The sequence below is a fragment of the Equus caballus genome, chromosome 2 (genome assembly GCF_041296265.1).
Source record: "Equus caballus isolate H_3958 breed thoroughbred chromosome 2, TB-T2T, whole genome shotgun sequence".
In the NCBI taxonomy this organism is placed as follows: Eukaryota; Metazoa; Chordata; class Mammalia; order Perissodactyla; family Equidae; genus Equus; species Equus caballus.
In genome coordinates, this window is record NC_091685.1 from 44,478,285 (window position 1) to 44,505,894 (window position 27,610).

A 27,610-nucleotide genomic window follows, 5' to 3' on the forward strand; every position below is an offset into this window, starting at 1 on the left:
GGTAGGGGCCAGAGGTAGGTGGGTGTGCCCACAGTGGCTCTGCTGGCCATGGGGGCCCATGGCCCCACTGGGGACCACTCCTTTCTGGGGAGAGGGGGCAGGACAGTGTTGTTCCAAGATGGCCAGCATTTGCATTGTTGGTGGAAGAGGCAGCATGGTGGCCAGAGCAGAGCCTGGCTCGGGGAGATTCTCTGGCTCCCCCGTCACCTACTGTGTAACTTTAAGCAAGGACTTGACCTCTCTGAGCCTCGGTCTTCTCATCTGAAAAGCATGACAATGACGGAAGTAGTCCTTTCCTTGTCGAGTTACTGTGAGGGTGGAGGGTACTCTGGGTGGTGGAGCGGCAGCAAGGTGTGGCCGGGCTGCTATCCCACTTTACTTTTCAGGGCCAGGAGTGAGGAAGAAGATCAAAGGCTCCAAGGACGCAAAGAAGAAGGGCAAAGGGAAGAAGGTGTCTGGGCTCAAGTTCCGCTTCGGAGGGGTCGGCCCCAAGAGGAAGAGAGGCTCCTCGGTGAGCATGAGTGTGAGTGTGTGAGAGCGAGCGTGTGTGAGTGTGTGAGCGCGTGTGAGTGTCTGAGCAGGAGCGTTGTGTGAGAGCATGTGTATGTGAGTGTTGTATGAGTGTGAGCATGAGTCTGCATGAGTGTGAACATGAGTGTGTGAGCGTGTGTATGAGTGATCATGAGTGTGTGGGGGTGTGAGTGTGTGAGAGAGGTGGACTGGAATGTGAATGTGTGTGTGAGAGACAGTGGGGCTGCACGTACTTGAGTGTGTGTGGGTGTGTGGACATGTGAGCAGCCTTGGGTTGCATTTGCACATCTGCATGTGTGCTGAGTATGCATGGCACACAAAAGTTGGGGTGACTGTGGAAAGCAGGGCTGTCAGTTCATCCTGAATGGGGTGGGGCAGGTCCTGCAAACCCCGCCCATTCTACATGAGGCCTACTGGGCCTCAGTTTCCCTGTCTGACTGGGGAGGGGTTCAGACTGGATCTTCCAAAGGCCCCTGTCGCTTGGCCTCTGGTGGGACCTCTCCTGCCCACCTTGCTGAGCTGAGAGCTTGGTCCTGGCTCCCACTGCCCTCAGCTGCAGCTCCATCTGGGCAGCGGGTGGGAGAGTATGGGACAGCATGTGTGTCTGAGCGTGAGCATTGTGTGAGAGCATGTGTATGTGAGCGTGTGTATGAGTGTGAGCATGAGTGTGTGAGCCTGGCTGCCCAGGTCTGCTGGGAGGGTGGACCCCAGGAAGGCGGCATGCAGGCAGGATCAGGCTGGGCTGGAGCCCTGCCCCTCTCTTACCCTTCCAGAGCCAGCTCTGGCACCAGGTTCAGACTGCCCCTAAGTCCACGTCTGGGCCTTTGGTACCTCCCTCCTCCGTGGGGGGTGGCATTCACACATACCTGCCCCCCCCCCCCCAGCAACCATTTCCCTCACCTGGCCCCAGCCCTGCAGAGGGGCAGAGGTGGAAGCCACTGCTCTGTGTCTTGGTGGAAGTAAGTGACAGGTCTCGAGTTTAGCTACTCGGGAGGGGAGCATGGAGCAGCAGGTGTGGCCCGGGCTGGAGCTGGTGGTCCAGCTTAGCTCAGCAAATATTTCTTGAGCACATACTAATGTGCTAGGCCCTCTGCTGAGCCATGGAGGGCCCTGCTCCAGAGGCACGCACAGTCTGGAGGGGGCTCGGGCATGTACACTGGGAGAGAGCCAGTGACAGGCAGATGGGACAGACCAGACCTGTCACACAGGCTGTGCAACAGGTCCAGTTAAGGAGAGGTCTGGGAAGCCTCCTTGGGGGAGACGTCCTTAGGAATGCTCCCTGAGGGATGTGTAGGAGTTTGGCAGGGTGGAGGGCAGGGCCCGGGGAGAAGCAGGGAGGTGGAAAATGTGGGAAGTGTCTGAGGGCAGGGAGAGCAGAGCTTGTGGGGGTGGTAGGACATCAGGCTGGACCAGTGGGCTGGGCCCTTGGGATTTCTAGCTGGGTGAGGAGACGAGAAGAGACAGGGAGCACGGTGCCTCTGGTGCTCCGAGGTGCTCCGCCCTACCCCACCGTCTGCCCAGGCCAATGAAGCTCTCAGGACGAGCCTGCCAGGCAGGCCCTGGGCTCAGAGAGCCCTCCCCCGCCCCTGCAGAGCGAGGAGGATGAGCGGGAGGAATCGGACTTCGACAGCGCCAGCATCCACAGCTCCTCCGTGCGCTCGGAGTGCTCTGCAGCCCTGGGGAAGAAGAGCAAGAGGAGGCGCAAGAAAAAGAGGAGTAGGACTGCCCATCTGCGGGGTTCCCGTGGCCCCATGGTGGATGCGGAGGGTGCAGAGCCCCCTTTGGGAAGTGGAGGAGGGCATCCTCATGCCTCAGCCTCTCCTGGCCTCAGCCAGGCAGTTCCCCTGTGTTTTTCCTCAACCACCCTGGTCTCTATGGTCAGGAGAGGGGGTCTTGTCCCAGTGAGGCTAAATTAGGGACCTATGGTGTGAGCCAACCCAGGGCATTTGCACTGGCTGAGGGGGGTACCAGGGAAGAAAGTGCTTCTTAACCTTATCCACCATCTGCCATTCAGTCATCCACCACTCTACCCATCCTTCCTCTTTCTATCCCTCCTTCTCTCCCTCCTTCACTTCCCTTTATCCATCCATCCATTCATTTTTCTATTCATCCCACTACCTCCTACCCTCCCTTTTATCCATCATCTATCTCTTCACCCTTTTATTCCCTCAGCCATCCCCCCAACATTGCTTCACCCCATCTGTCCATCCACCATCCATTTATCCAGCACCTATTAAGCACCTAGTATGTGCCAGTCCAGCTTTGGGTGGAGATTGGTTGGGCATGGGGAGTGGGGATGAGACCCTCCATGACCCCTCTGCCCCCTCCCCAGTTGATGATGGTGATGGCTATGAGACAGACCACCAGGACTACTGTGAGGTGTGCCAGCAGGGCGGCGAGATCATCCTGTGCGACACCTGCCCACGGGCCTACCACCTCGTCTGCCTCGACCCAGAGCTGGAGAAGGCTCCCGAGGGCAAGTGGAGCTGTCCCCACTGTGTAAGCCCCTGGCAGAGGCCCTGGGGCAGGTTGCAGCCTGTGCCTGGCTCCCGGGACCCCTGTGCTGGTCATCTCGGGGCAGAACGTGAGGAAGTGCCGAGTGGGAGGGAGGGAGTCGCACCTGGTGGAGGGGGTCCCGGCCCAGGGTGCCTCCACTTGGACTCCCCCCTCCAGGAGAAGGAGGGGATCCAGTGGGAGCCGAAGGACGAGGAGGAGGAGGAGGAGGAGGGCGGCTGCGAGGAGGAGGAAGACGACCACATGGAGTTCTGCCGCGTGTGCAAGGATGGCGGCGAGCTGCTCTGCTGCGACGCCTGCCCCTCCTCCTACCACCTGCACTGCCTCAACCCGCCGCTGCCCGAGATCCCAAACGGTGAATGGCTGTGCCCGCGCTGTACTGTGAGTGTTACGCCGGACCGCGCCGAATGCCCCGCCCTGCGGGCCAGGCCCCGCCCCCGCCAGCCCCACCCACCAAGGCCACGCCCCCAGCAGGTCCTGGCCACCCACGCCCCGCCTCCGCTGGCCCAGGCCACGCCCTTCCACAAAAAGTCCCGCCCCAGCCGCTCTAGGTCCCACCCACTAAGGCCCCGCCTCTGCTGGTCCCGAGCCCACCCAGAGCTCCCCGCCTACCGAGGCGTCGGCCCCCCTCGCCTGCCCTGGCCCCACCGCCCAGCCCTCGCCCCCGTAAGGCCTTGCCCCGCTGGCGGCGAGCCCAGCCCCCGAGTCCCGCCCACCGCCACCCCCTCTGCGTTTCAGTCCCCATAAAACTCAGGTGCAGTTTTCTTACCCGAAACCTGAGCCGCTATGAGAAGAGAGACACAGGTGGTGGTGATAATGGCACGGCCCACCACAGCCACTGTCACTGGGCGTCTCTAATGCCTAGCGAGTTTTCAGTACCAGGCATTCTGTTAGTCCCATTTTTAGATGAGAAAACTGAGGGAGGTAGAGTGACTTGCCTGAGCCCACATAACAGCAGAACTGACCACTCAGACCCACCCTGTCGCTGGCTCCTGGCTTATGGCTAGGGGTGGTGAGAGGGTAGATGGCCCCTGGGGCTGAAGCCGCAGTTGCCACAGGGAGAGGAGAGCGCCCCCCACCCGCGCCCCCAGTCACTGTAGGCATTTGAAGGCCCCCATGCTCCGAGTTGTCCCCCAGGCCCAGCCCCAGCGCTGGATCCCTCCCCATGGGTGCTGGGCTGTGCTGTGGCCAGCTCTTGGTTGCCCTGTGTGCCCGTGGGCTTCTGTTGTGTGTGTGCGCAAGTGGGTACGTGTGTGCAGACCCATATGGCCCGTCTCCTGCATGCACAGCATCACGGGCTCCTGAGCACAGGGCGGGTGTTGTGGAGTCACTGTGCTGCTGTCTGACATGGGGAGCAGGGCAGCCTGTTGGAGGGAGCTTTGTGACAGCCTGCTGTCACTGGAGCCTCAGGGTGGGGCCCTGAACTTGGGGATCCTCCTCTGTCTACAGTGTCCCCCACTGAAGGGCAAAGTCCAGCGGATCCTACACTGGAGGTGGACGGAGCCCCCAGCCCCCTTCATGGTGGGGCTACCAGGGCCCGATGTGGAACCTGGCGTCCCACCCCCCAAGCCTCTGGAGGGCATCCCAGAGAGAGAGTTCTTTGTCAAGTGGGCTGGGCTCTCCTACTGGCACTGCTCCTGGGTGAAGGAGCTACAGGTGAGGCACCTGGGCAGCTGTGGCTGTGCCAAGGTGGTCAGCTCCCCAAGCAAGGGGCATAGTTGGGAGTTGGGGAGGGGGAGGCTGAGGGTGAGGATTGTCCTGCCTGGGACCCAGGCTGGGGACTGGGGCAGCTGGCTTGGGAGGCGCCATGCTCCCTCCCATAACCTCTGACCCCTCGGTGAGCAGCTGGAGCTATACCACACGGTGATGTACCGCAACTACCAAAGAAAGAACGACATGGACGAGCCGCCACCCTTTGACTATGGCTCTGGCGATGAGGACGGCAAGAGTGAGAAGAGGAAGAACAAGGACCCCCTCTATGCCAAGATGGAGGAGCGCTTCTACCGCTACAGCATCAAGCCGGAGTGGATGATGATCCACCGCATCCTGAACCACAGGTGCGTGCCGGCAGGTGCAGCCCGGAGCCTCGCTGGAGGTGGGCGCCCACAGGTCCCGGACACACTGGCTCCTCCCGCGGCGGGAGGAAGGGGCCGAGGGCCCCCACTGTCCAGCTGGAGAGGTTGTCATATGTGCACGGGCACATGCATGCACACTCACATATGCACACACGTCATAGTCGTGGTGGGAGAGCAGTTGCAAAGTCACACACATAAAGGGGCAACTTGACGCACGGCCTGTGAAACTTGCACAGAGTGGGGCCCTCGATGGGTGGGGACCCTGTGCTCCGGGTTTCTGTCGAAGTTAGTGCTCAATAACCTGTAGGAGGGTCCCGGGGATGGAGGTGGACCTGAGGTGTGTACACATTTGCCCCTCCTTTGTAACAACAGCTAACTGAGCACCATCCGTCCCAGGAGGTGGGCGTTTTATTTCTACCTCTGTTCTCTGGATGCGAGAGCAGGCACAGCAAAACTAAATCACTTGCCCAAAGTCACACAGCCAGGAAGCAGCGGAGCTGGGATTTGAACCCAGTGCTTTCTGATGGTAGGACTTGCTTTCTTGGCTGTGGAGCCAAACGCCAGTGCCCCTGAGACAACTCTGTTGAGCAGTCTAGAAATTCCCAGGTGGCAGTGATAAGGGGCTGCAGCAGGCAGGACGAAGAGGCCAGGCAGGAGGCCTGTGGACGCCACGAGTTTGACTTTGTTTGGCCAACGGTAGGAGCTCTTGCTGATTCTTGAGCTCAGGGCTTGAGAACTGGCTGTGGCCTACAGGTGGCGCAAGGCGGGGCTCGGGGTGCTTGCCGCATGGTGGCGGGCACGCAGCCTCACAATTGCTACCCATCTCGACTCATGGGTTCTGCCTTTGGGGCACATGGGATGCAGTAGACCATAGGCCTCCTGGAGGCACCCGCTGGGCAGAGCAGAGGTCGAGAATCTGAGCCAGCCTCTCAGATTCCAGTCTGGCTCGCCGCTTCCTGGGCTCTGTGCCGCAGTGTTGCTCGTGTAAAATAGGATGACGAAAGGAGCCCGCAGGGCACTTGCCTGCTAGTGCGGCCTTAGTAAGAGAAGGGCTTGAGAAGTTGACAAAGCTGCTCTCCTTGACTATTAACAGCCCCCCCAGCCCTCACTGAGAATGACCCTGAGAAAGAGGGTCAGTTCCTCTGGGAACCCCGACCTCCCATTGAACTGTCCTGCCATTTTTAACTTTTATTAAATTGCACGTTAAAAACGTAAATGGCAAGTTTTCTCCCTGTCTCCAACGTGGGGCCGGTGCATCTCCCCTCAGTTTGTTATCCAAAGTCTGAGTAACAACCCACTATCGAAAATATTCCATCGGTCTCAGGTGGCTGGAGAGTGGTCTTTCTCTTACTGGTCCCCAGGCGAGCCGCAGCCACGGCTCCCCGGCCCCGAGTGCTCCCTGGGCTCGGCTGCCCGGTCAGCTCAGGTTGGGTGGGAGACCCCCAGGACCTTCCAGGGGCCAGATTCAAGCCGAAGTGCAGGTGCTTCTCTGGAGCCCCCCTCTGTGGCTGGGTCCCGTGTCACACGGGGCCTTCCGAGGAGGCCATCCCACCTGCGGCAGTCGGTCCTTGTCTGCTTCGTGGAGATGGATGGGCTCCGCTCTCGCTCTTTGAAGTTTTTAAGTTAGAAAACAAAGCCCTACGGTCAGGGGAGAGAACCGTCCAACTCAGAAATTCAGAATTCTGCTGTCCAGCCCCCACGCCTGGATGGGATTCATCGCTGCAACGGAGAATGATAGAAAGGACGCTGGCTCCTTGCTCTCCTGCTGGCCTGTCCTCTCTGCCACTTCCTCCCTCCCTCTCACTAGCTGTGTGGCCTTGGGCAAGCCACCTCACCTCTCTGGAGCCACTGCCCGGGCGTCGCTCCCCTGGCTGGGGCCAGGATCCGGGGGACCATGGGAGTGAGGGGTTTTGCATCCTGTGAGGCGCCCTTCATGCACTCTCGCTGCGGCCGATGCCTGAGTGACCCGCCCTCCCCCCCACCCGTTTACTGTGTTGCAGCTTCGACAAAAAGGGGGATGTGCACTACCTGATCAAGTGGAAAGACCTGCCCTACGACCAGTGCACCTGGGAGATCGACGACATCGACATCCCCTACTACGACAACCTGAAGCAGGCCTACTGGGGCCACAGGTGGGCCACGGCAAGTGGGCGCTGGGCTGGGGTGCCCCCGGGGCGGTCGTCTCTGGCTGGCCTGAGCTTTGCTCACCTGCACCCCACATTCTTTCCCAGGGAGCTGATGCTGGGAGAGGACGCCAGACTGCCCAAGAGGCTGGTCAAGAAGGGCAAGAAGCTGAAGGACGACAAACAGGAGAAGCCACCGGACACGCCCATTGTGGATGTGAGTGGGGAAGGGGACACGGAGGCAGGGGGGCTGCCAGGACCTCCACACCAGGCTTGGCCACAGAGGAGGGCCTGTTCTCCAGGGGACTCTACCCTGGGCCCTCCCGGCCTGTGCACACGAGCCATGCCCCTGCAGGAGGGGGCGTGCCAGGGGCCCCGCGGTCCAGTCCACTCACCCCAGGCGCCTGACGGGACAAGGATGACAAGACAACCCCTCCCTGCAGGGTGACCTCACACCCTGGGGTCTCGGTCCCCCAGCTTCATGCAGCGTGGCAGCTCCTGCAGATCAAGGTCTTGGCTTCCTGTGCAATCTGAAATGTGGGTCAGAGGGGGCACAAACTGGGGGGCAGGTAGTTTCTACCGGGCTCACAGATGTACGTGACTTTCCATGAGCTAATTCCAAGGATTTAAATCAAAAAGTGTCTCTAATTTCAGAATCGCGATAGCTGATATGCTAATCGCACACCATTCTTGTCTGTTCAGGGGAGGAGACTCACAAGTGCCCGGGGGCTTGGCGCTCCTCCGGGACTGGAAGGGTGACTTAGTCATTTAGCAGACCTCCCTGGGGTATCTGTCGGCACCTGACCCTGGGCTGGCCCTGGGGGGACAAGCGCCCTGGCCCCCTGTTTCAAGAAGTGCCCATCTCCCAGGGGCCTGTGGCGGGAACACAAAGAACATGCGGTTCACCCTGGGACTGTGGGATGCCAGGAAAGGCAGCTGGGTCTGGTACACTGGGAGGACTTCATGGGGGAGGTAGCCTTGAGCTGCAGGATGAGAGGCAAGGAGGACGATGTTCTGGATCGAGCTGTGAAGCGCCCCAGGCATGCATTGAACAAATGTTGAACAAGTGCCCACCACATCCCAGGCACTATATGGAACTTAGAGGAAACGGTGGTGACAGGACCGGTGTGGTGACCACAACCTGGGCTCGAAGTCAGAGAATCCAGCAAGAAGGAAACTGCCCTGATAGAAGAAGTACAGGGCACCGGAGCTCATGGTGGGGACACCTAAGCCAGGCTGGGAGTCAGTGAGGGCTTCCTGGAGGAAGAGGCATTCCAGCCAAGACCTAAGTTAGTAGGGACGAGAGGAGTGGGAAGAGCATTCCAGGCAGAAGGAGTTGTGGGTGCAAAGGCCGGGGGGGTGCGCTCTGGTGGCCTAGGGCTCAGGGTGTGTCTGAAGCTCTGCCTCCTCTGCAGCCCACGGTCAAGTTTGATAAGCAGCCGTGGTACATCGACTCCACGGGCGGCACGCTGCACCCATACCAGCTGGAGGGCCTCAACTGGCTGCGCTTCTCCTGGGCCCAGGGCACCGACACCATCCTGGCTGACGAGATGGGTCTGGGCAAGACGGTGCAGACTATCGTCTTCCTCTACTCCCTGTACAAGGAGGTGCGCCGCGGGGGTACGCGGCCGCGGAGGGCTGCCTGGCGCCGGCTGTGGGCAGGCGGCCTCACCGCGTCCCTCTCCGTGTCCAGGGGCACTCCAAGGGGCCCTACCTGGTCAGCGCGCCCCTGTCCACCATCATCAACTGGGAACGTGAGTTTGAGATGTGGGCGCCTGACTTCTATGTGGTCACCTACACGGGGGACAAGGAGAGCCGTTCCGTTATCCGGGAGAATGAGTTCTCCTTTGAGGACAACGCCATTCGGAGCGGGAAGAAGGTGTTCCGCATGAAGGTGAGCACCTCCATCCCCAGGGAGGACTCTGGAGGGGCACCTGGTCTGCCCTGGGGGCCACACGGGCTCTCCAGTCTGTTGGGGGTCCCTCTGCTCTGGCTCCCTTGGAGGCCAGTGGCTGGCAAAGAGCTTCTCTTTCTTTTTTTTTCAATTATAAGAATAGTAATTTGTTTTTTTTTTTTTTTTTTGGTGAGGAAGATTGGCCCTGAGCTGACATCTGTTGCTAATCTTCCTCTATTTTTTTCTCCCCAAAGTCCTAGTACCTAGTTGTATATCCTAGTTATAAGTTCTTTGGTTCTTCCATGTGGGACACTGCCATGGCATGGCTTGATAAGTCATGTGTAGGTCCACACCTGGGATCTGAACCTGTGAACCCCAGGCTGCCGAAGCGGAGTGCACAAACTTAACCGCTATGCCACTGGGCTGGCCCTGCAAAGAGCTTCTCTTGAGGCAGTTACCAGCTGTGTCAGTGTCCTGGGGCTGCCGTAACAAAGTACCACAAACTGGGGGACTCAAAACAATAGAAACTTACTCTGTCACCATTCTAAGGGCCAGAAGTCCGAAACCCAAGTGTCGGCGGGGCCACGCTCCCTCTGAAGGCTCCAGGGGAGGGGCTGTCCTTGCCTCTGCCAGGTTCTGGGGGCTGCAGGCCCTCCTGGGCATCCCTTGGCTTACAGCTGCATCACTCCCACCTCTGCTCTGTCGTCACATGGCCGCCTCCCCTTTGTGTCTGTGTCGTCTCATAAAGACACCACTCATTGGGTTTAGGGGCCACCCTACTCCAGAATGACCTCCTCTTAACTAGTTACACCTGCAAAGACCCTATCTCCAAAAAAGGTCACATTCTGAGGTTCTGGGTGGACATGAATTCTAGGGGGATACAATTCAGTCCCGTACACCAGCTGTGTGATCTCTGGCAAGTCACTCAGCTTCTCTGTGCCTCAGATTCTTCCTAGCAAAATGGAGATAGCAGCTCCATCCCCTAGAGCTGTGGAGGCCTGAAGGAGTGAGCGAGCACTGGGCAGGGCCTGGCAGACCCCCTTGTGCCTGCGAGTCACCAGGGGTCTTGCGGAAGGGCAGGCTCTGGTCCGGCAGCTCTGGGGTGGGGCCTGAGACTGCATTTCTGACAAAGTCCCAGGTGATGCAGACGCTTCTGGTCCCCGGACGGCCCTTTGAGAAGCACTGAGGACAGTGCCTGCACGTAGCAGGCCTCAGCAAGTCGTTTTGCTCCCATGAGCTGCGGTGCTGGGGGCTGGCAGAGGCGGGTCATCCCCAGCCCCCCAGAGTTTCTGCCCTCAGCTTTCTCCATCGTCACAATAGTCGTGGCCCCAGGAGACGCTCAGGAGCTCTGTGTTGAATGAGGGAAGGATTCAGGGATCCCAGCAGTGACTCTGCAGACCAGTTAGTCCCACGGAGAACTTCGCCTGCACTCGCGCTGGGATCCCGAGACGGGCCCGGCCCTCCACGGACTCAGCTCTTCTATTTTACTTTTTAAAACTGTGGGAAAATTCACAGAAACATAGTATTTCCCGTCTTAACCATCCGTAAATGTGCAGTTCAGGGGGAGTCAGAGCATTCGCATTGTTGTGCAGACATCTCCACCATCTGCCTCCTTTTGTCTTGCAAAACTGGAGCTCTGTCCCCCTTAAACGCTGACTCCCCGTCCTCCTGTCCCCAGGCCCTGGCACCTGCATTCTCCTCAGTCTGTCTGAGTTTGACGCCTCTCGGTACCTCATAGCAGTGGGCTCACACAGAACTTGTCCTTTTGTGTCGGCTCATTTCACTCAGCATGACGTCCTTTCCCTGCCGAGCGTGTGTCAGGCTTTCCTTCCTCCTGAAGGTGGAGTGATATCCCATTGTGTGGATGGGACACATGTCGTTTATCGGTCCTCTGTCCACAAGCACGTGGCTTGTTTCCACCTTTTGGCTATTGTGAATAATGCTGCTGTGAACATGGCTATGCAAATATTCGTCCAAGTGCTTTCTTTCCCTTCTCTTGGGTATGTACCCAGCAGTGGCCTTGGTGGACAGTATGGTAATTCTCTGTGCCATTCCTTGAGGAACAGACTTAGCTCTTATAGTTGTCGTGGCGAGACAGCATCCTGCCTTTTACAGGGGAGGAGGCTGGGGTTCAGGGAGGTTAATGAACTTGACTCGGGTCTAGCTCAGAGGGGCAGGGCCGGGTGCAAAACCTTTTGCAACCTGTAGGCAAAGCCTGTGCCACAAGGCCTCTGTCCCTCTCCGATCCCTTTCCACAGGGACTTGGGTGGTGCTTGGCTTGGCCAGGAGTGATCCCAGCACTTGTGAGGCTCAGTGCCGAATGGCCATGCAGGACACAGCTTTTTCTTTTCTTGCTTGACCTACCATGGTGTTTTTTATTTGCTATTTAACGTTACATTCCCTCAGCAGAGGGACACTTGCAGGGTGGATGTCCCCCCATGTCCTTGCCCAGGCCCCTGCTGGGGGTGGAAGGCAGCAGGCTTCCCTGGGCAGGGGCAGGGGAGCAGGGGCTAAGAACCTGGCCGGGCGTGCCCAGGCTCCCAGCCCCCAGCACTCATGCGATTGCTCTGTAGGCCTTCTCGTGCAAAACACAAATTCAGCAGTGAGATTATTCAGAATTTCAAGTTGGTGACTGCAGAGCATTGAACCCCAAGTGCAGGTCCCTTTCTCTGTTCGAATCCTGGCTCTGCCGTTTGTTGGCCATGGGGACCTGGGGAAAGTTATCCAGCCTGAGACCCCATGAGCCGTCCCTGGGGACAATGGTAACGTAGCCTGGATGATTTGTGAGGGTGAGGGGAGAGTCCAGTGAGGAACCAAGCCCAGGGCTTCCCCGTGCAGCCCGGTCCAGAAGTGGCAGCTCCTGTGCTCGTGAGCCCTGGTGCCGGCAGCAGCTTCGTTCTCCACGCCAGCGCTCCTGGGGACTGTGCTCCGAGCCTCAGCCGCCCCCCTCTGCTTGGTGGCCAGCATCTTCCTCTCAGTCCCAGGGGCTCCCTGGGGTCCTGGGGGTTCCCGTTCACGCCTCCTCCTTGCCTCGTTGTCTCTAGACACGTCGATCTGCTCGCCTCCCAGCTCTCCTCCCAAACGCTCCTCTTTCCCTCCAGAAAGAAGTGCAGATCAAATTCCATGTCCTGCTCACCTCCTACGAGCTCATCACCATCGACCAGGCCATCCTGGGCTCCATCGAGTGGGCCTGCCTCGTGGTGGACGAGGCCCACCGGCTCAAGAACAACCAGTCCAAGGTAGGCAGTGCTGCCCGCTGGCTCCTGGGGCCGCCCTGGGTGGGCCGGCTGCCTCGTGCCCCCTGACGGGCCCCCTGTGCTCCTCGAAGTTCTTCAGGGTCTTGAACAGCTACAAGATCGATTACAAGCTGCTGCTGACGGGGACCCCCCTTCAGAACAACCTGGAGGAGCTGTTCCATCTCCTCAACTTCCTGACTCCAGAGAGGTTCAAGTGAGTCGGAAGATCTGGCTGGGGAGCGGGCGCTGGGGTGGCCAGGCAAGAAGTGTCAGTGTCCGATGCTGGCCCAGACTGCTTGCTGTGTCCTCATCAGTCATGTGGGAGCGTTAGCAGCGTCCACCTCAAATGGCCTGCACTGGAGGGGACCCAATGCCAGCACACGCTGAGTGCTCGTAAACATCAGCTGCTGCTAACACCGTGATTTTTCCACAGCTTTGCGCCTAAGGGGGTCCTCCTGGGGCTTCTGTCCCTGCCCCCACACCCCTGTCTCATTCCTTTCCCTCCACAAGACCTAAGTGACTACATGGGCAACAGTGATGGAGGCAGAAGGCCAGGGGTGGCGGTGGTGGAGCCCTGGCCAGGAGAAGTCCTGAGGTCTCCTTCCCCGGCCTCCTTGTCTTCACCTACCCCCATTTTCCTGCCAAGAATGGGGGTTCAGGGTGGAGAGTGCTGATTTTGGCATCGGGAGATGTCAGTTGGAGGGCAGGCTGCCTCGTATACCTTGGGCACTCATCAGCTTCAGTTTCCTTAGCTGTAAGAAGGGTAAGAATCCGAGAGTTCTTGTCTAGGATGGCTTTGGGGATAAGAAGGTATTCTATGTGGCTGAGAAAGATGTGATGTGTGGGGTGACACAGGCTTAGACAGAGAGTGAAAGGGCACCCAGGGTGTGGCTGGGCTCCCTGGCCCACCAGCCAGCAGGCCTGCCCTGTGATCCTCTGGCAAGTGGCAGGGGGCTGCCTGACTGGCTTCCCCCACAATCCTGCCTCCTTCTGCAGAGGGTTTTGGCCTGCTCTGCGCCCTTCTCTTGGCTCTCATCCCAGCTCTTTCTTGCAGCAACCTAGAGGGCTTCCTGGAGGAGTTTGCCGACATCTCCAAAGAAGACCAGATCAAGAAGCTGCATGATCTGCTGGGGCCGCACATGCTGAGGCGGCTCAAGGCTGACGTCTTCAAGAACATGCCGGCCAAGACCGAGCTGATCGTCCGCGTGGAGCTGAGCCAGATGCAGAAGTGAGTGGAGGCTCAGCCCATTGGGGGCCCGCCCCGGAGCAGCCTGCCCCTCTCCCCTGGGCTTGTCTCCTCTGCCACCCCTCTCGAAAAGGCCCCCACCGGCCTTCCCGGGCCACTTTCCCTCACCGAGGCCTTGACTCACCTTTCACACTTGCTTCCTTTTTGGGGCCTCTTCTCTGATTTCAGTGACCAGGGTCTGGGGCTGCCTGAGTTCTCACAATGCCCCCGAGTAACTTGCCGGGGACTCCAGGCCTGTGGCTTCACCTCTTGGGGCTCCCCTGTCTCTCTGTAAATGGGTGCTTGGCCACCAGCCCCCAGCCTCCCTGCAGAGCGGAGAGCGCCCTCTCGGAGGCTGGCGTGGCCCGTGCGTCCAGCCGCCTTTCCTCGGCGCCCCGCTGTAGGAAGTACTACAAGTTCATCCTCACGCGGAACTTCGAGGCGCTCAACTCCAAGGGGGGCGGGAACCAGGTGTCGCTGCTCAACATCATGATGGACCTAAAGAAGTGCTGCAACCACCCCTACCTCTTCCCCGTGGCTGCCGTGGTAGGTACCTGTGGTTGCCATGGTAAGTGCCTGAAATCACCTTGGTAGGTCCTTGTGGCTGCTGTGGAAGGTTCCCCATGGCCATCGTGGTGAGTGTCCGTGGCTGCCATGGTGGCCCTGGCTGCTGTGGCAGGCGCTTGGGCCCTCAGCCCCCTGTCCTCCCTGGATATGAGGATCTGGAGGTGATGTGGGTCCCCATCATGCCAGAAGTTTCTGAAAACCTACCTCCATCCATCACTTGGGCAGGCCCTCTCCTTCCCTTGGCTCGCTCTTGTGACCCATACAGTAGTAGGGGACACTGGGTCACCCCAAGCTCTCCCCGAGGCCAGGGTTCTGAGGGCTGACCTGGCTACACTGTCCCCAAGGGAATCCGGAAGGCCGGGTTGGGGCCCCCAGGTGATTCTGATGCACAGCCCTGGGTGAGAGACTGGACCCTGGGTCAGACACCAGCTCCAGCCCTGTGGTCTCAGGGGAGTTAATGGTCCACTCTGAGCCTCAGTTTTTTACTATAAAATGGGAACAATGCAGCATCTACCTGGAAGGGTGAGGACCAGATGAGAAAGTGCACACAGTGCCCTCACAGAGAGCCTGGCACGTTGGTTTTCAGGAAATGTTAGCCATCATCATTGCTGCCGCTGCAATTCCAGTTCTAAAATAAACCCTCTACAGTTTACCACCCCCCCCCCAAACAAAAAGACCAATGCAGAATTAGGTGTGGGAGGCCGTGTGGCGGGTGATCCAGACTCAGGCAGCCCCAGATCGCTCTTATGACTGGCGCACGGAGGCCTGCTGACTGACATTCTGCCCGGGGCTCAGGGCTGGCCTTGCCTGGGTGCGCCCCGCTGGGACCGCAGAGACCAGGCCAGGTTCCTGCTGGGAAGGCTGGCTTAGCTTAAGACTCTTTGTCGCCCATCTGCTCATTGATGTCTCTGGTCTTGTGGAGTGCCAGCAGCGGGAAGACGGAGGGCAGGGCCGGCGAGTCTGAGCCCTGCCTGGGAATATGGTGCTGAGAGCAGGCCCATGTGACCCACAGGCTGGCCACTCTGTGGAGTCTGGCCTGACCTGGGCTTTGGCTTGGTGCTCAGCCTGTTGTTGGGCCCTTGTCCATCCCTGGGGCCTCTTTGGTGCAGAACCAGAGAGGAGACGGGAGCCCCCCAATGCCTCACCTTCTGCCATGTCTACAGGAGGCCCCTGTCTTGCCCAATGGCTCCTATGATGGTAGCTCCCTGGTCAAGTCTTCAGGGAAGCTCATGCTGCTGCAGAAGATGCTCAAGAAACTGCGGGACGAAGGGCATCGTGTGCTCATCTTCTCCCAGGTGAGCTACCCCCACGTGCCTGGCTGGCTGGTCTCCCTGCCTACCCCAGCCCCAACTCCACACCCCACAGAGGGTGTCCTGCCCCTGTAGCTGAGGGCGCAACCTGCTGGCCCCCCTCGGGGCCTGATGCTATTCCCATGGGTTGCACATCAAGGGTCATTCCTCTGTGCCATGGCATGATGCAGCCGAGGGAAGCTGGCCGGTGCCAAGCTCAGGGCATGTTGGCTATAAAGGCCAGCATCTTCCGTACCACCTGCCCCTCTGGCCTGCGCCTCCTGAAGCAGTTTGGGCCTTAGTGTCCAAGCTAGCACGTTAGCCCCCACCGCTCACCCCTGCAGCTTGGCTTCTCATGAAGGTGGGTCCTGGGTTTGGTTCAGGAGAGCTCGGTGCAGGGACAGCTCTAGGAGGCTCCCTCTCTAGCTTGGTCCTGAAGTCGCACTTGCAGCATCACTTTTCGGGCAGTCAGAGCAGGACTGTTCAGCCTGGGAGCTCCGTTCCTCTGAGCACTTGCTGCTCCTTCATCCATTTGTCTGCATCTGTCATATGGCAGGCTCTGTGTTAGGCACGGGGTCCAGCAGGATACTCACAGTCTAGTGTGACAGACAGGTAAAGAGATAATTATCTGATCAATGGAACATAACTGAAAGCCCAGAAATAAAACCACGCATCTATGGACAGCTTATCTTTGACAAAGGAGCTGAGGGCATACAATGGAGAAAAGAAAATCTTTTCAACAAATGGTGCTGGGAAAACTGGAAAGCCACATGTAAAAGAATGAAAATTGACCATTCTTTTTTACCATTCACCAAAATAAACTCAAAATGGATCAAAGACCTAAAGGTGAGACCTGAAACCATAAGGCTTCTGGAAGAAAACGTAGGCAGTGCACTCTTTGACATCAGTATTAAAAGGATCTTTTCGGACACCATGCCTTCTCAGAGAAGGGAAACAATAGAAAGAATAAACAAATGGGACTTCATCAGATCAAAGAGCTTCTTCAAGGCAAATGAAAACAGGATTGAAACAAAAAAACAACCCACTAACTGGGAAAAAATATTTGCAAGTCATATATCTGGCAAAGGCTTAATATCCATAATATATAAAGAACTCTCGCAACTCAACAACAAAACATCCAACAACCCAATCAAAAAATGGGCTGGAGACATGAACAGACATTTCTCCAAAGAAGATATACTGATGGCCAATAGGCACATGAAAAGATGCTCATCATCGCTGATCATCAGGGAAATGGAAATCAAAACCACGCTAAGATATCACCTTACACCCATTAATTGACAAAAATATCTAAAACTAATAGCAACAAATGTTGGAGAGGTTGCGGAGAAAAAGGAACCATCATACACTGCTGGTGGGAATGCAAACTGGTGCAGCCACTATGGAAAACAATATGGAGATTCCTCAAAAAATTAAAAACAGAACTACCATACGATCCAGCCATCCCACTACTGGGTATTTATCCAAAGAGCTTGAAGTCAGCAATCCCAAAAGTCCTATGCACCCCAATGTTTATTGCAGCACTGTTTACAATAGCCAAGACGTGGAAGCAACCTAAGTGTCCAGCAACAGACGAATGGATAAAGAAGATGTGGTACATATATACAATGGAATACTACTCAGCTGCAAAACAGAACAAAATCATTCCATTTGCAATAACATGGATGGACCTTGAGATAATTATGTTAAGTGAAATAAGCCAGCGAGAGAAGGATAATCTGTGTATCACTCCACTCATATGAGGAATTTAAAATTATGGACTAAGAACAGTTTAGTGGATACCAGGGGAAAGGTGGGGTGGGGGGTGGGCACAAAGGGTGAAGTGGTGCACCTACAACACGACTGACAAACATTAATATACAACTGAAATTTCACAAGATTGTAACCTATCAATAACTCAATAAAAAAAAAAGAAAAAAAAAAGAGATAATTATCTGAGCCTGTGGTCAGCTCTGTGACAGGGGTCATAATGATGGCCTTATAGGGTCCTGGTGCTAAAAATGCTCCCTTATGTTGGGACCAAGCCAGGCCCATTGCTCAAAGCCAGAGACTAGGAGGTGGCTCCTCTGTGTACCAAAGTCAGCTGGAAACAGCTGTTGCTGCCTGTGGCTCCCGATCCCGCCCTGGGCCTGCAGGACGCTGAGGGATGTGAGGGAGGCTGACCACGCCTGTGAGTGCCGGCTGGCCTGGAGACTGGATCCACAGTCCCCTCGAGACCCCTGCCAACAGAAGACATGATTCTGGGCTGAGGCCTTGAGGGACCAGGTAGAGGGACCTTCACAACTCCTGGCAATGTGCACAGAGGAAAGTGACAGAGCCAGCACCCTGCCGTCCCAGATGAGCCCACATCCCAATCCCAAAACTCAGACAAAACTGAATGATAAGATATTCCACCAAACAGCAAGTAGAAGCCAAATGAAAAGAATGGTAGAAGAGCCTAGAAAAGAATTGAAATAAACATGTTTAGGATCCTCAAAAATAACGAAGTAATACCCATAAATCAAGAAGAAATCAATTAAACACAAGCAGGAAGAAATGAAACAAGAATAATTGGATAGGAAAATGATCTGCACGGAACTGAAATAAAACGTTTCAACAGATTGGATAAACTCTTGACACTGTTGAAGAAAGCATGGATGAATGGAAACCTGGCACTGAGGAATTTCCCCAGAGTGTGGCCTGGAGGGACAAGGACAGAAACGAGAGAGAGGGGCTGGCCTGGTGCGGCAGCGGTTAAGTGTGCATGTTCAGCTTTGGTGACCTGGGGTTCACCAGTTCAGATCCTGGGTGCAGACGTGGCATTGCTTGGCAAGCCATGCTGTGGCAGGCGTCCCACATATAAAGTGGAAGAAGAGGGCCATGGATGTTAGCTCAGGGCCAGTCTTCCTCAGCAAAAAGAGGAGGATTGGCAGCAGATGTTAGCTCAGGGCTAATCTTCCTCAAAAAAAAAAAGAAAGAAAAAGAACTGAGAGAGAGCATGGAGGACACCTCGAGAGGCTCCAACAGTCGTCTAACAGGACTTACAGAAGAAGACAGAGAGAAAATGGGGAAGAAGCTGGACTCAGTGAGAGTTTGCAGACCTGGCAAAGACATGAGGTCTCAGATCTGAAGTGCACTCTGAGTACCAAGCAAGGGAAATATAAGTAGGAATAAAGGAACCGCTCTGTAGACACATCGGAGGGGAATTGCAGCACTTCTGACCTGGCAGCCACAAAGGAGTGACAGTCAGCCTGTCCTCAGACTTCTCATCAGCGACAACAGGTGGCAGGTGACGATCACGACACCTTCAGTACACGGTGGGGCAAACGCTGATAGTTTTATATCCAGCTAAACTCTCTTGGGAATGAAGGGAAACACACAGGGTCAGGGATGCTCAGGAGGGCCTGCCTTTTCTTCTCATGGGGAGGAATGAGATCAGGGAAGGCGTCACAGAGGAGGTGCTGTCTGAGCTCCCGGGGCAGTGAAGGGGGTGGGCATTCCAGGAAGAAGGACTTGGGATGGCTGGGGGTGTGGAGGAAGCACTGGGAAGTGAAACCCACATGGACTGGGCACCAGGTCCTGTGAGCCTGGAGTGCCGGGCTGAGGGGCTGGGCCTTTGTTCTGGGATGTGAAAGCAGGGAGGCGCAGGCCCAGAGCTGTGTTTTAGACAGAAGGCTGTAGGGCTGGTGGCTGGTGTGGGGGTGGAGTGACTCCAGGGGTCGAGGTTGGAGGCTGTGTTCTTCTCCAGAAAGCCCGCGTCAGGTCTGCTGGGGCCCACGTGTCTCCCCACTCAGCAGGCTGCTCGATCCTCCCCTGGCTGTTGTGGGGTGCCCTGCTCTGTGGCAGCCCCTCAGGAGGACCGTGTCCCCTGCAGATGACCAAGATGCTTGACCTCCTAGAGGATTTCCTGGAGTATGAGGGCTACAAGTATGAGCGGATTGACGGCGGCATCACCGGGGGCCTCCGGCAAGAGGCGATCGACAGATTCAATGGTACCCACACCTCACCCAGGGGTTCTTGATTGGGACCCCATGAAAGCCGAACAGTCTGTAGGTCCTAACAGCTGCCTCTTAGTTTAAAATGCTAGAACGAATTCATTCCATGGAACCTCCGGGGGCCTGCTGGGGTGCTAAGGGGCCCGGTGGGTAACACCTGTTTGGAACCGGGAAACAGACAAGGAGAAAGGCAAGGGGAGGAAAATATCACCTTTGTTACTACATGAAGCTGGTGCCGAGGGTCTGACTGGCACCTCTGGCTTCTCATACTGACACCAGACAAACTGCCAGTTCCAAGCAGTGCTGGACAGAGCCCAGCACGTACTCCCTGTGGGCTGCTTCCTAGAGGACAGAGCGAGGAAAGGCAGGGCCACACATGCCCACACTCGCCCAGACTCTCCCGTCTGCTCTCTTCCTGCCTGGGAAGGAGAGGTGACCGGGAGAAGCAGGAGCTCTCTGCCTGATAGTGAAGGAAGCATCTGGAGCCGGGTAGTGGTCAGCTGAACTGGGGTCCCTTTTGCAAACTGGCAGGTTTGCAGCAAGTAGCCATGAACTCTGATTCCCTGGGCTTGTGGCCGTTTCCTGGCTTCTGCCCTCAGAGCAGGGCTGGGGCCCCACTGCCCAAATGCCCAGAGCTGCGATTCATGTCGCCCACTCACGCCAGACATAAAGCGAGTAGAGTTTCAGGATCGAACATGGCCCCAGCCACACGTGAAGTGGGAGTGTCTGAAGCATCGGGCAGACGGGGGACCTGTTTGTAGCTCTGGTGGGGGTTGTGGTCAGATCCAGGTCACTTAGGGCCAGAACCAGTTGGGATTGCTGTGGGGCTGTGACCCTGAGGGCTCCCTGACAGCATCATGGGCTGGGGGGAGCTGGAGGGCACGAAGGACCAAGCTCTCCAGGGAGCTGACCCTCACTGGGGCCTCTGCCTGTACTTGCTGGCTGTTCGCAGTGTGGTCTTTGCCCATGTGGGCTTTGAAAATCGCCTTCTTTCTTATTCTGGCTCCCTCTTACTCCCTCCTGTTATATCAGGACTCAAAGCACAGCTGGCAACTAAGTGGGGCTCAGGTGGGCTGCTCTGTCCCACCCTGGGCCCCAGGCCTCCTCTGGCTTCCCTGAGCACAGGTGTGGCTGTCGTGGTCTGTGATAGAGCCACACTTCCCACCCCCCCTTCCCTCTGGTCTCCCCTCCCGCCCTCCTGTCTGCCGTCCACCTGGCCCCACCCATACCTGGGCTGCCCCTTAGCCGGCACTGGCCTCTCTTCCTCAGCCCCTGGGGCCCAGCAGTTCTGCTTCCTCCTCTCGACCCGGGCCGGTGGCCTGGGCATCAATCTGGCCACAGCAGACACCGTCATCATCTACGACTCGGACTGGAATCCACACAATGACATCCAGGTCTGTGGTCCTGACATTGGAACCTTCTCAGACCCCTCACTGCCCCTGGTTCCGTGGCCTTTCCCTCCTCTCCCCCATCCCCCAGACTGTGTGTCTCAGGGCTTCACCTCCCCCTGGGCCAGCCCCATGGAGTCTCAACCCCAAGCGGGGCCCTGGGAGATGAGTGGAGGCTTTGCCCTGCTCCTCCAGCTCCTCACTGTACGCAGGAGGAAACGGGCCCAGAGAGGGCAGGGGACCGCTAGTCCGTCCCATCACCCTCAGGACCAAGGCCATGGAGGGAGACAGGACGAAGGAGTCCTGGAACCCAGAGGGGGCCAGTATGAGAGGGGACAAGAATAGAGTGGGTGGAGAAGGGCTGTCAGAGGCAGGGGAGAGGAGGGGATGGAGGAGGGGGATAGGGTGATGAAGGGGTGGGAGGGTTGGGGGGAGCTAAGGGTTGTGGGAGCAGAGATACCCCAAAGTCCCCTGGTCACCCCACTTGGGGCAGGGACACATACACACATGTTGAACACTTACACTCTTAGGTGCACACACACAAACTCTTGTCTCAGGCACAGGTGTGTGCATCTGTGCACAGTCACCTGCACAGATCTAATCACATCAGCGTCACATTATGCAGGGATCCAGTGCACAGAGCCTCAGACATGTCTTCACATCATACTGGGCGCTTCTTGGCCTTGTTGCCCTTGCAAGGTGGCTGTGTGTCACCAACACATGGACTTGCCATCCCATTAGCGGCTCACTTCCAGGGAGGTGCAGCCCCTGTCTCCCCATGACCACCATCTGAGCCCCCGTGCAGCTTCATTGCATCCAGCGCTCTGGCCGCCTGCACCGTGCACACACCCCTGCACACTTGCAGTCACGCCGAGTTCCACCTGCACAGGCATCCAGGCCTGCGTGAGACTCCACAGTCAGGAAGCCGTCGTAGCTACCCTGGGACACACACAATACCCGGCGCGCACACATCTCCACGCACAGTCACGTCGCTGGGTCGACGTAGGACATGCTCATGAGCACACGTCCACCCCCCATGGTGCCCTGGGTGGAGCCTGGGGTGCTGAGCTGCAGCTTGCCCCCAGGCCTTCAGCCGCGCCCACCGCATTGGGCAGAACAAGAAGGTGATGATCTACCGCTTTGTGACGCGGGCGTCGGTGGAGGAGCGCATCACGCAGGTGGCCAAGCGCAAGATGATGCTCACCCACCTGGTGGTGCGGCCCGGCCTCGGCTCCAAGTCGGGCTCCATGACCAAGCAGGAGTTGGACGACATCCTCAAGTTCGGCACAGAGGAGCTCTTCAAGGACGATGTGGAGGGTGAGTGTCCAGGGCGGCCGGAGCTTGGGGTGGGGGCTGCACAGGCACAGCTCCTCTCTCTGCACCCCAATTTTGTCTCCTGGCCAGGGTGGAGAGGGCCCCGGGTGGCCTCTCTGGGTGCAGCCCTGCATCCCCTCCGCCTCTGTCCTACAGGCATGATGTCTCAGGGTCAGAGGCCTGTCACACCCATCCCTGATGTCCAGCCCTCCAAAGGGGGAGCCCTGGCTGCCAGCGCGAAGAAAAAGCATGGCAGCACCCCACCAGGTAGGGGCCAGCCCAGCCCCCAGCCCCTCCTGTGCCTCAGGTGGTGTTCCTGGAAAGGGAGTGGCGCCCAATCCTGCTACACCTGGTCTCTGTTTTGTCGGGTTCCCCTGCCTGTGCCCTCTAGCCCCATACTTGGGTGCCCAAGGACTGCTGGGAGTGGGCAGTGGGAGTGTTACAGTGTACATTCCGCTCTCTGGTCACCACGCTCCTCTGCTGTAGCCCCTGCCGGGGACTGGAACAGATCATGGTCAGGAGTCTGCCCTGGTGGGGGCCCCTGGCTGGACCTGGGCACCCGTCTGTCTCCCCACTCTGCACTCTGTCTGCCTCCAGGTGACAACAAGGACGTGGAGGACAGCAGTGTGATCCACTATGATGATGCAGCCATCTCCAAGCTGCTGGACCGGAACCAGGATGCCACAGATGACACGGAGCTGCAGAACATGAACGAGTACCTGAGCTCCTTCAAGGTGGCGCAGTACGTGGTGCGCGAGGAGGACGGCGTGGTAAGCCCGCCCCTGCCATGGCCGGGCTGTCGGGCGGGAGATGGGACAGCGTGCGCTACAGCCGCGTGGCAGGGCCACTGCCCTTGCTCACATCCTCAGCGGCAGCCTGCTTGGTGTCCCTGGCTCCAGTCTAGCTTCCCCACAGCTGCCCAACGGACCTGTGGACGGCCTTGCCATCCCCCTGCGTAGAGCCCTGTCTAGGGTCTGGCGTTCAGGCCCCTCCCAGCCCTGCCCGGTGCCGCTCCCACTCCCTGCCTGGGTGCCTGCGGCAGGCACCCCTGGGCCACCCCCTCTTCCGGAAAGCGCTGAGCTCCCACCCACTGCACCTTCTCTTCACCACCCAGCAAACTCCACTGTCCTCAAAGGGCCAGCTCCTGGGTCTCTCCCAGGTGGTCCCCTCTGTTCCTCCTCGGCTCCCACCACCCTCCACGCAGACCCTGGGTACTATTATCCTTCCACGTGCCAGTTTTCCTTTTGAAATTGGGGGCCTCCTGAGGGCAGACGTAGAGCTTATTCAACTCTGTACCCCAGTGCCTGGCCCAGGCCAGGAAATCCTTGCGGAGTCAATGAGTGAGTGAGTGACTGGACAGGGGCAGGAAGCGGGAGGCCGGCTGTGGGGCCAGGTGGTCAGGGAAGGCTTCCTGCAGCGGGTGGGCTTTCCGATTCATCGTTGGGCCCCTAGAAGGTGAGGTGTGGTGGAGGTGGCATGAGGCCTCCCGGGGGCAGATACCCTATCTACTGGCCCTGCACCACCGAGGCCTCTGGTGCCCGTGTGTGCTGGCCGCCTGCCTGCTAGCCCCGGCCTCACTGGGCCCCTGGCGCCTGGGTCCCCAGGAGGAGGTCGAGCGAGAGATCATCAAGCAGGAGGAGAATGTGGACCCTGACTACTGGGAGAAGCTGCTCCGGCACCACTATGAGCAGCAGCAGGAGGACCTGGCCCGCAACCTGGGCAAGGGCAAGCGCATCCGCAAGCAGGTCAACTACAATGACGCCTCCCAGGAGGACCAGGGTGCGTGCCCGGCCTGGGCGGGTGGGTGCACGTGCCCCGGAGGCGGAGGGCCTGGGTGGACAGGATTCCAGTAGGTCGCAGAGGGCGTCCCTGTGGCAGGAAGCCCCCGGGGGCTGGAGAGTGGGAGCTTTGTCAGAGCGGCCTGAGCTGGGGTGCCATGGGGAGGGCTTCTTGGAGAAAGGAGGCTTGAGGGCAGGTGTGGGGTGTGGGGTGTTTAGGAAAACAAGATGGGTAGTGGTCCAGTGACTTCACCGCTAGTGGTGTGGGCAAGCCTGGGTTTCCCCATTTGTAAAAGGTGGATGACAATGGTATAGCACCCTAGGAAATCATGTAGGGCTGTTGGGATTATTAAGTGAGGTCACAGGAAGTATGTGGTGGCCGTTTTCTGTTTACTGTTGTTATTGGGCTGGGATGTGGGGGCTTGGCATGGCCCTGGGTCTGGGGGTCTTGGGGTGGGCTTCTGTTTGCACAGCTCACTCTGTGCCCCTCTGCTGGACCCCCACAGAGTGGCAGGATGAGCTTTCGGACAACCAGTCTGAATATTCCATCGGCTCCGAGGATGAGGATGAGGACTTTGAGGAAAGGCCGGAAGGACAGAGTGAGTCTCGGTGCTGGTGAGCCTGGGCTGGGGCCAAGGCCGTGTGTCCAGGAGCTGATGGCCAACCGGGGGTCCCCCTGGGGGTGTCAGGACAGGCTCGAGGGCAGCTTCAGAGGTCATCCTGAAGGGTCCTGCTGTCCTGGGGCGAGCTGGCAGATGGGTTAGGGGGTCAGGATGCCCCGGGCCCCCCTGAGAGGTTGTGGCGGGGCTGCCCCCCAGGTGGACGGCGACAATCCAGGAGGCAGTTGAAGAGCGACAGGGACAAGCCCCTGCCACCTCTCCTCGCCCGTGTCGGCGGCAACATCGAGGTGGGGCCCTCCTGCACCCCCACTTTCCCAGCTCCCCTTCTCCCGATTTACCTTGTCCCTTCTCCGAACAAAGAGCTCACCCTGCTACCACCCCTGGGCACAGAGGAGGGCTGGAGGCGAGGGCTGGGACTTGCCCAGGGTCTCACGTCAAGTAGAGGTGAGGCTGGGACAGACCCTGGGTCTGGGCTCCGCCCTCTGGTCCTGCCCCAGCTGGAGGCCCTGTCTTCTCCCAGTCCCCTCCCTGCCTCCTCCCCTCGCCATCCCCTTCTCCCCTCCCTGAGCTCTCTGCTCCACCACCCCATCCCCTGCCCCATCCAGGTGCTGGGCTTCAACGCCCGACAGCGGAAGGCCTTTCTCAATGCCATCATGCGCTGGGGCATGCCCCCCCAGGACGCCTTCAACTCCCACTGGCTGGTTCGCGACCTTCGAGGGAAGAGCGAGAAGGAATTTAGGTAAAGGGGCTGAGGTGGTGGCCCAGGGTGTGGCTGCCCACTCTGGAGACGGCAGACTCCGGCTGGGCCAGCCAGCACAACTGGCCGCGTTTCTGCTCGCGCCAGGCCAAAGAGGTCTTGAGAGATCACTACTCTCTGGTCTTTGGGTAGCTGGGGTCCAGGCCTGGGCAGGGCTGATGTGCAGAAAACACTGAGCAGCCACCTCTGCCGGACCAGCTGGTGTGAATGGCAGCCGGAAGCATCTGGGTTATCCAGAGCGGGGCTGTCCTAAGTGGTTCCCCTGCCAGGGGAGGCCTCCTCTGTCCTTCCCCGGGCGTCTGACCCAGCAAGCCTGGTTGGGAGGCAGGTGATGGATGATGATTCCAGCCAGGAGATCCCCTGGGGATCCTGTTAGCCCTCGCAGAGGGTTCTTGCCACCCCCCGTTCCCTGAGCCCCAGTCCCCCCCAACCCCAGAGCCTATGTGTCCCTCTTCATGCGGCACCTGTGTGAGCCGGGGGCTGACGGCGCAGAGACCTTCGCGGACGGCGTGCCCCGCGAGGGCCTCTCGAGACAGCATGTGCTCACGCGCATCGGGGTCATGTCACTAGTTAGGAAGAAGGTGGGTGAGTAAGCCTTTACTGGGCCCTTCTTGGTGGCTGCAGTACACCCGGCGTACCCCTGGGGGGTCACTGGGCAACGGGCAAGTGCCTGGCTCAGGGTCACACAGCTACCCAGGGTCTGAGCCAGGCCAGAGGGACCAACCCAGAATGCCTCTCTGGGTGGGGGGTGGGGGTCTGGTGGCCAGGATGGCAGGTCACAGGCAGAGGGCACACAGGGAAACTGGGCTCGGGGCGGGGCCTGCCATGGGGTTTTGTTGTCAGAAGTGCATCTGGCTTGGCCGGCCTCAGGTGGAGGGGGTGTCTGTCCCCAGCTGGACGCCCCCAGTCCTAAGGCTGTCCTGAGGCCCATAGATCTGAGCTGCGACTGCCCCCTCCTTCCCTTCCACCTGCCCCAGGTCCAGGAGTTCGAGCATGTCAACGGGAAGTACAGCACCCCAGACTTGATCCCTGAGGGGCCCGAGGGCAAGAAGCCCAGCGAGGTCGTCTCCTCGGATCCCACCACGCCAGTGCCCGCCAGCCCCGCCCACCTGCCACCTGCCTCGCTGGGCCTGCCAGGTCTGGGCTCCGATGAGTGGGGGAGGGCACCTGGGTCCCGGGAGATGGCAAGGCCCCAGGAGACCCTGAGTCCTCCGCACACCCCACAAAGGATGGCCACACTTCCCCTCGAAGCTTCTGCCTGCATAAGTGTTGCTCTCCTGAGAGTTCTTCTCTTTAATGACAGCTCTGAGATGTGATTCCCGTAACAGAACATTTAGTCTTTAAAAGTGTACTATTCAGCCGTTTCTGGTATATATGTTACCATCACCTCTATCTAATTCCAGAACATTTTCATCACACCAAAAAGAAACACGTACCCATCAGCAGTCGTTTCCCATCCCTTCTCTCCCTGGCCTGCCCCCAGCCCCTGCCAACTGCTTAGCTACTTTCTGTCTCTGTGGATTCGCCTGTTCTGGACATTTCATGTAAACAAAATCCTACAATATGTGGCCTTTTGTGTCTGGCTTCTTTCAGTCAGCGTGATGTTTTCAAGGTTGATCCATGTTGTAGTGTGAGTCAGAGCTTGCTTCCTTTTTGTGGCTGAATAATATTCCATTGTGCGGATCCACCACATATTGTTTATCCGTTCATCAGCCGATGGATTTGGGGTTGTTTCTGCTTTCTGGCTGTTGTGAATAATGCTGCTGCGAACATTTGTATTTGAGTCTTTATATGGACATGTGTTTTCATTTCTCTCGGGTATGAGCTAGGAATGGAATTGCTGGATCATATGCTGTAATATTTTGAGGAACTGCCCAACTCGTTTTTACAGGGACCAGAGCATTTTCCATTCTCGCCAACAGTGAATGAAGGGCCCAGTTTCTCCACATCCTCACCAACGCTTGCTGTCTGACTTTTTGCTTAAAGCCGTCTAGTGGGTGTGAGGTGGCGTCTCATTGTGGTTTTGGTTTGCATTTCCTTGATGTCTGACGACGTTGAGAATCTTTTCATGTGCTTCTGGACCATTTGTGTATCTTCTTTGGAGGAATGTCTTTTCAGAGCCTTTGCCCATCTTTAGCTGGGTTGTTTGTCTCTGAGTGTCTTTGATCCGTGGATTTATCTGGACAAAGCGTCTTCTTTCAGTTGACCCTGTCAGGCCTGGGGCCGACCTACCTCTCCCCAGGTGACAGGTGAGGCCCTGAGGCTAGGTGCCTCGGAGGACATCTTGCTTCCAGGCACAAGCAT

The 27,610-nt window shown here is 58.1% G+C and overlaps 1 protein-coding gene across 6 annotated transcripts in view; it reads left to right on the forward strand.

Annotated features, from left to right (window-relative positions):
• CHD5 (chromodomain helicase DNA binding protein 5) overlaps positions 1 to 27,610 on the forward strand; it is a 66,834-nt gene that overhangs the window by 24,787 nt on the left and 14,437 nt on the right. For all 6 annotated transcript variants that reach the window (XM_023635895.2, XM_001492213.7, XM_014737622.3 and 3 more), the window contains exons 6-31: positions 387 to 511; positions 2,124 to 2,247; positions 2,864 to 3,030; positions 3,205 to 3,426; positions 4,495 to 4,701; positions 4,891 to 5,102; positions 7,121 to 7,252; positions 7,352 to 7,460; positions 8,659 to 8,850; positions 8,937 to 9,137; positions 12,239 to 12,376; positions 12,466 to 12,587; positions 13,428 to 13,601; positions 14,003 to 14,144; positions 15,329 to 15,460; positions 19,329 to 19,446; positions 20,719 to 20,843; positions 21,923 to 22,154; positions 22,308 to 22,418; positions 22,749 to 22,921; positions 23,756 to 23,930; positions 24,436 to 24,528; positions 24,748 to 24,836; positions 25,155 to 25,288; positions 25,743 to 25,887; positions 26,284 to 26,443. In XM_023635895.2, coding sequence (XP_023491663.1) covers positions 387 to 511; positions 2,124 to 2,247; positions 2,864 to 3,030; positions 3,205 to 3,426; positions 4,495 to 4,701; positions 4,891 to 5,102; positions 7,121 to 7,252; positions 7,352 to 7,460; positions 8,659 to 8,850; positions 8,937 to 9,137; positions 12,239 to 12,376; positions 12,466 to 12,587; positions 13,428 to 13,601; positions 14,003 to 14,144; positions 15,329 to 15,460; positions 19,329 to 19,446; positions 20,719 to 20,843; positions 21,923 to 22,154; positions 22,308 to 22,418; positions 22,749 to 22,921; positions 23,756 to 23,930; positions 24,436 to 24,528; positions 24,748 to 24,836; positions 25,155 to 25,288; positions 25,743 to 25,887; positions 26,284 to 26,443 — 3,954 coding nt within the window. The remainder of the gene's footprint in view (positions 1 to 386; positions 512 to 2,123; positions 2,248 to 2,863; positions 3,031 to 3,204; positions 3,427 to 4,494; positions 4,702 to 4,890; positions 5,103 to 7,120; positions 7,253 to 7,351; positions 7,461 to 8,658; positions 8,851 to 8,936; positions 9,138 to 12,238; positions 12,377 to 12,465; positions 12,588 to 13,427; positions 13,602 to 14,002; positions 14,145 to 15,328; positions 15,461 to 19,328; positions 19,447 to 20,718; positions 20,844 to 21,922; positions 22,155 to 22,307; positions 22,419 to 22,748; positions 22,922 to 23,755; positions 23,931 to 24,435; positions 24,529 to 24,747; positions 24,837 to 25,154; positions 25,289 to 25,742; positions 25,888 to 26,283; positions 26,444 to 27,610) is intronic.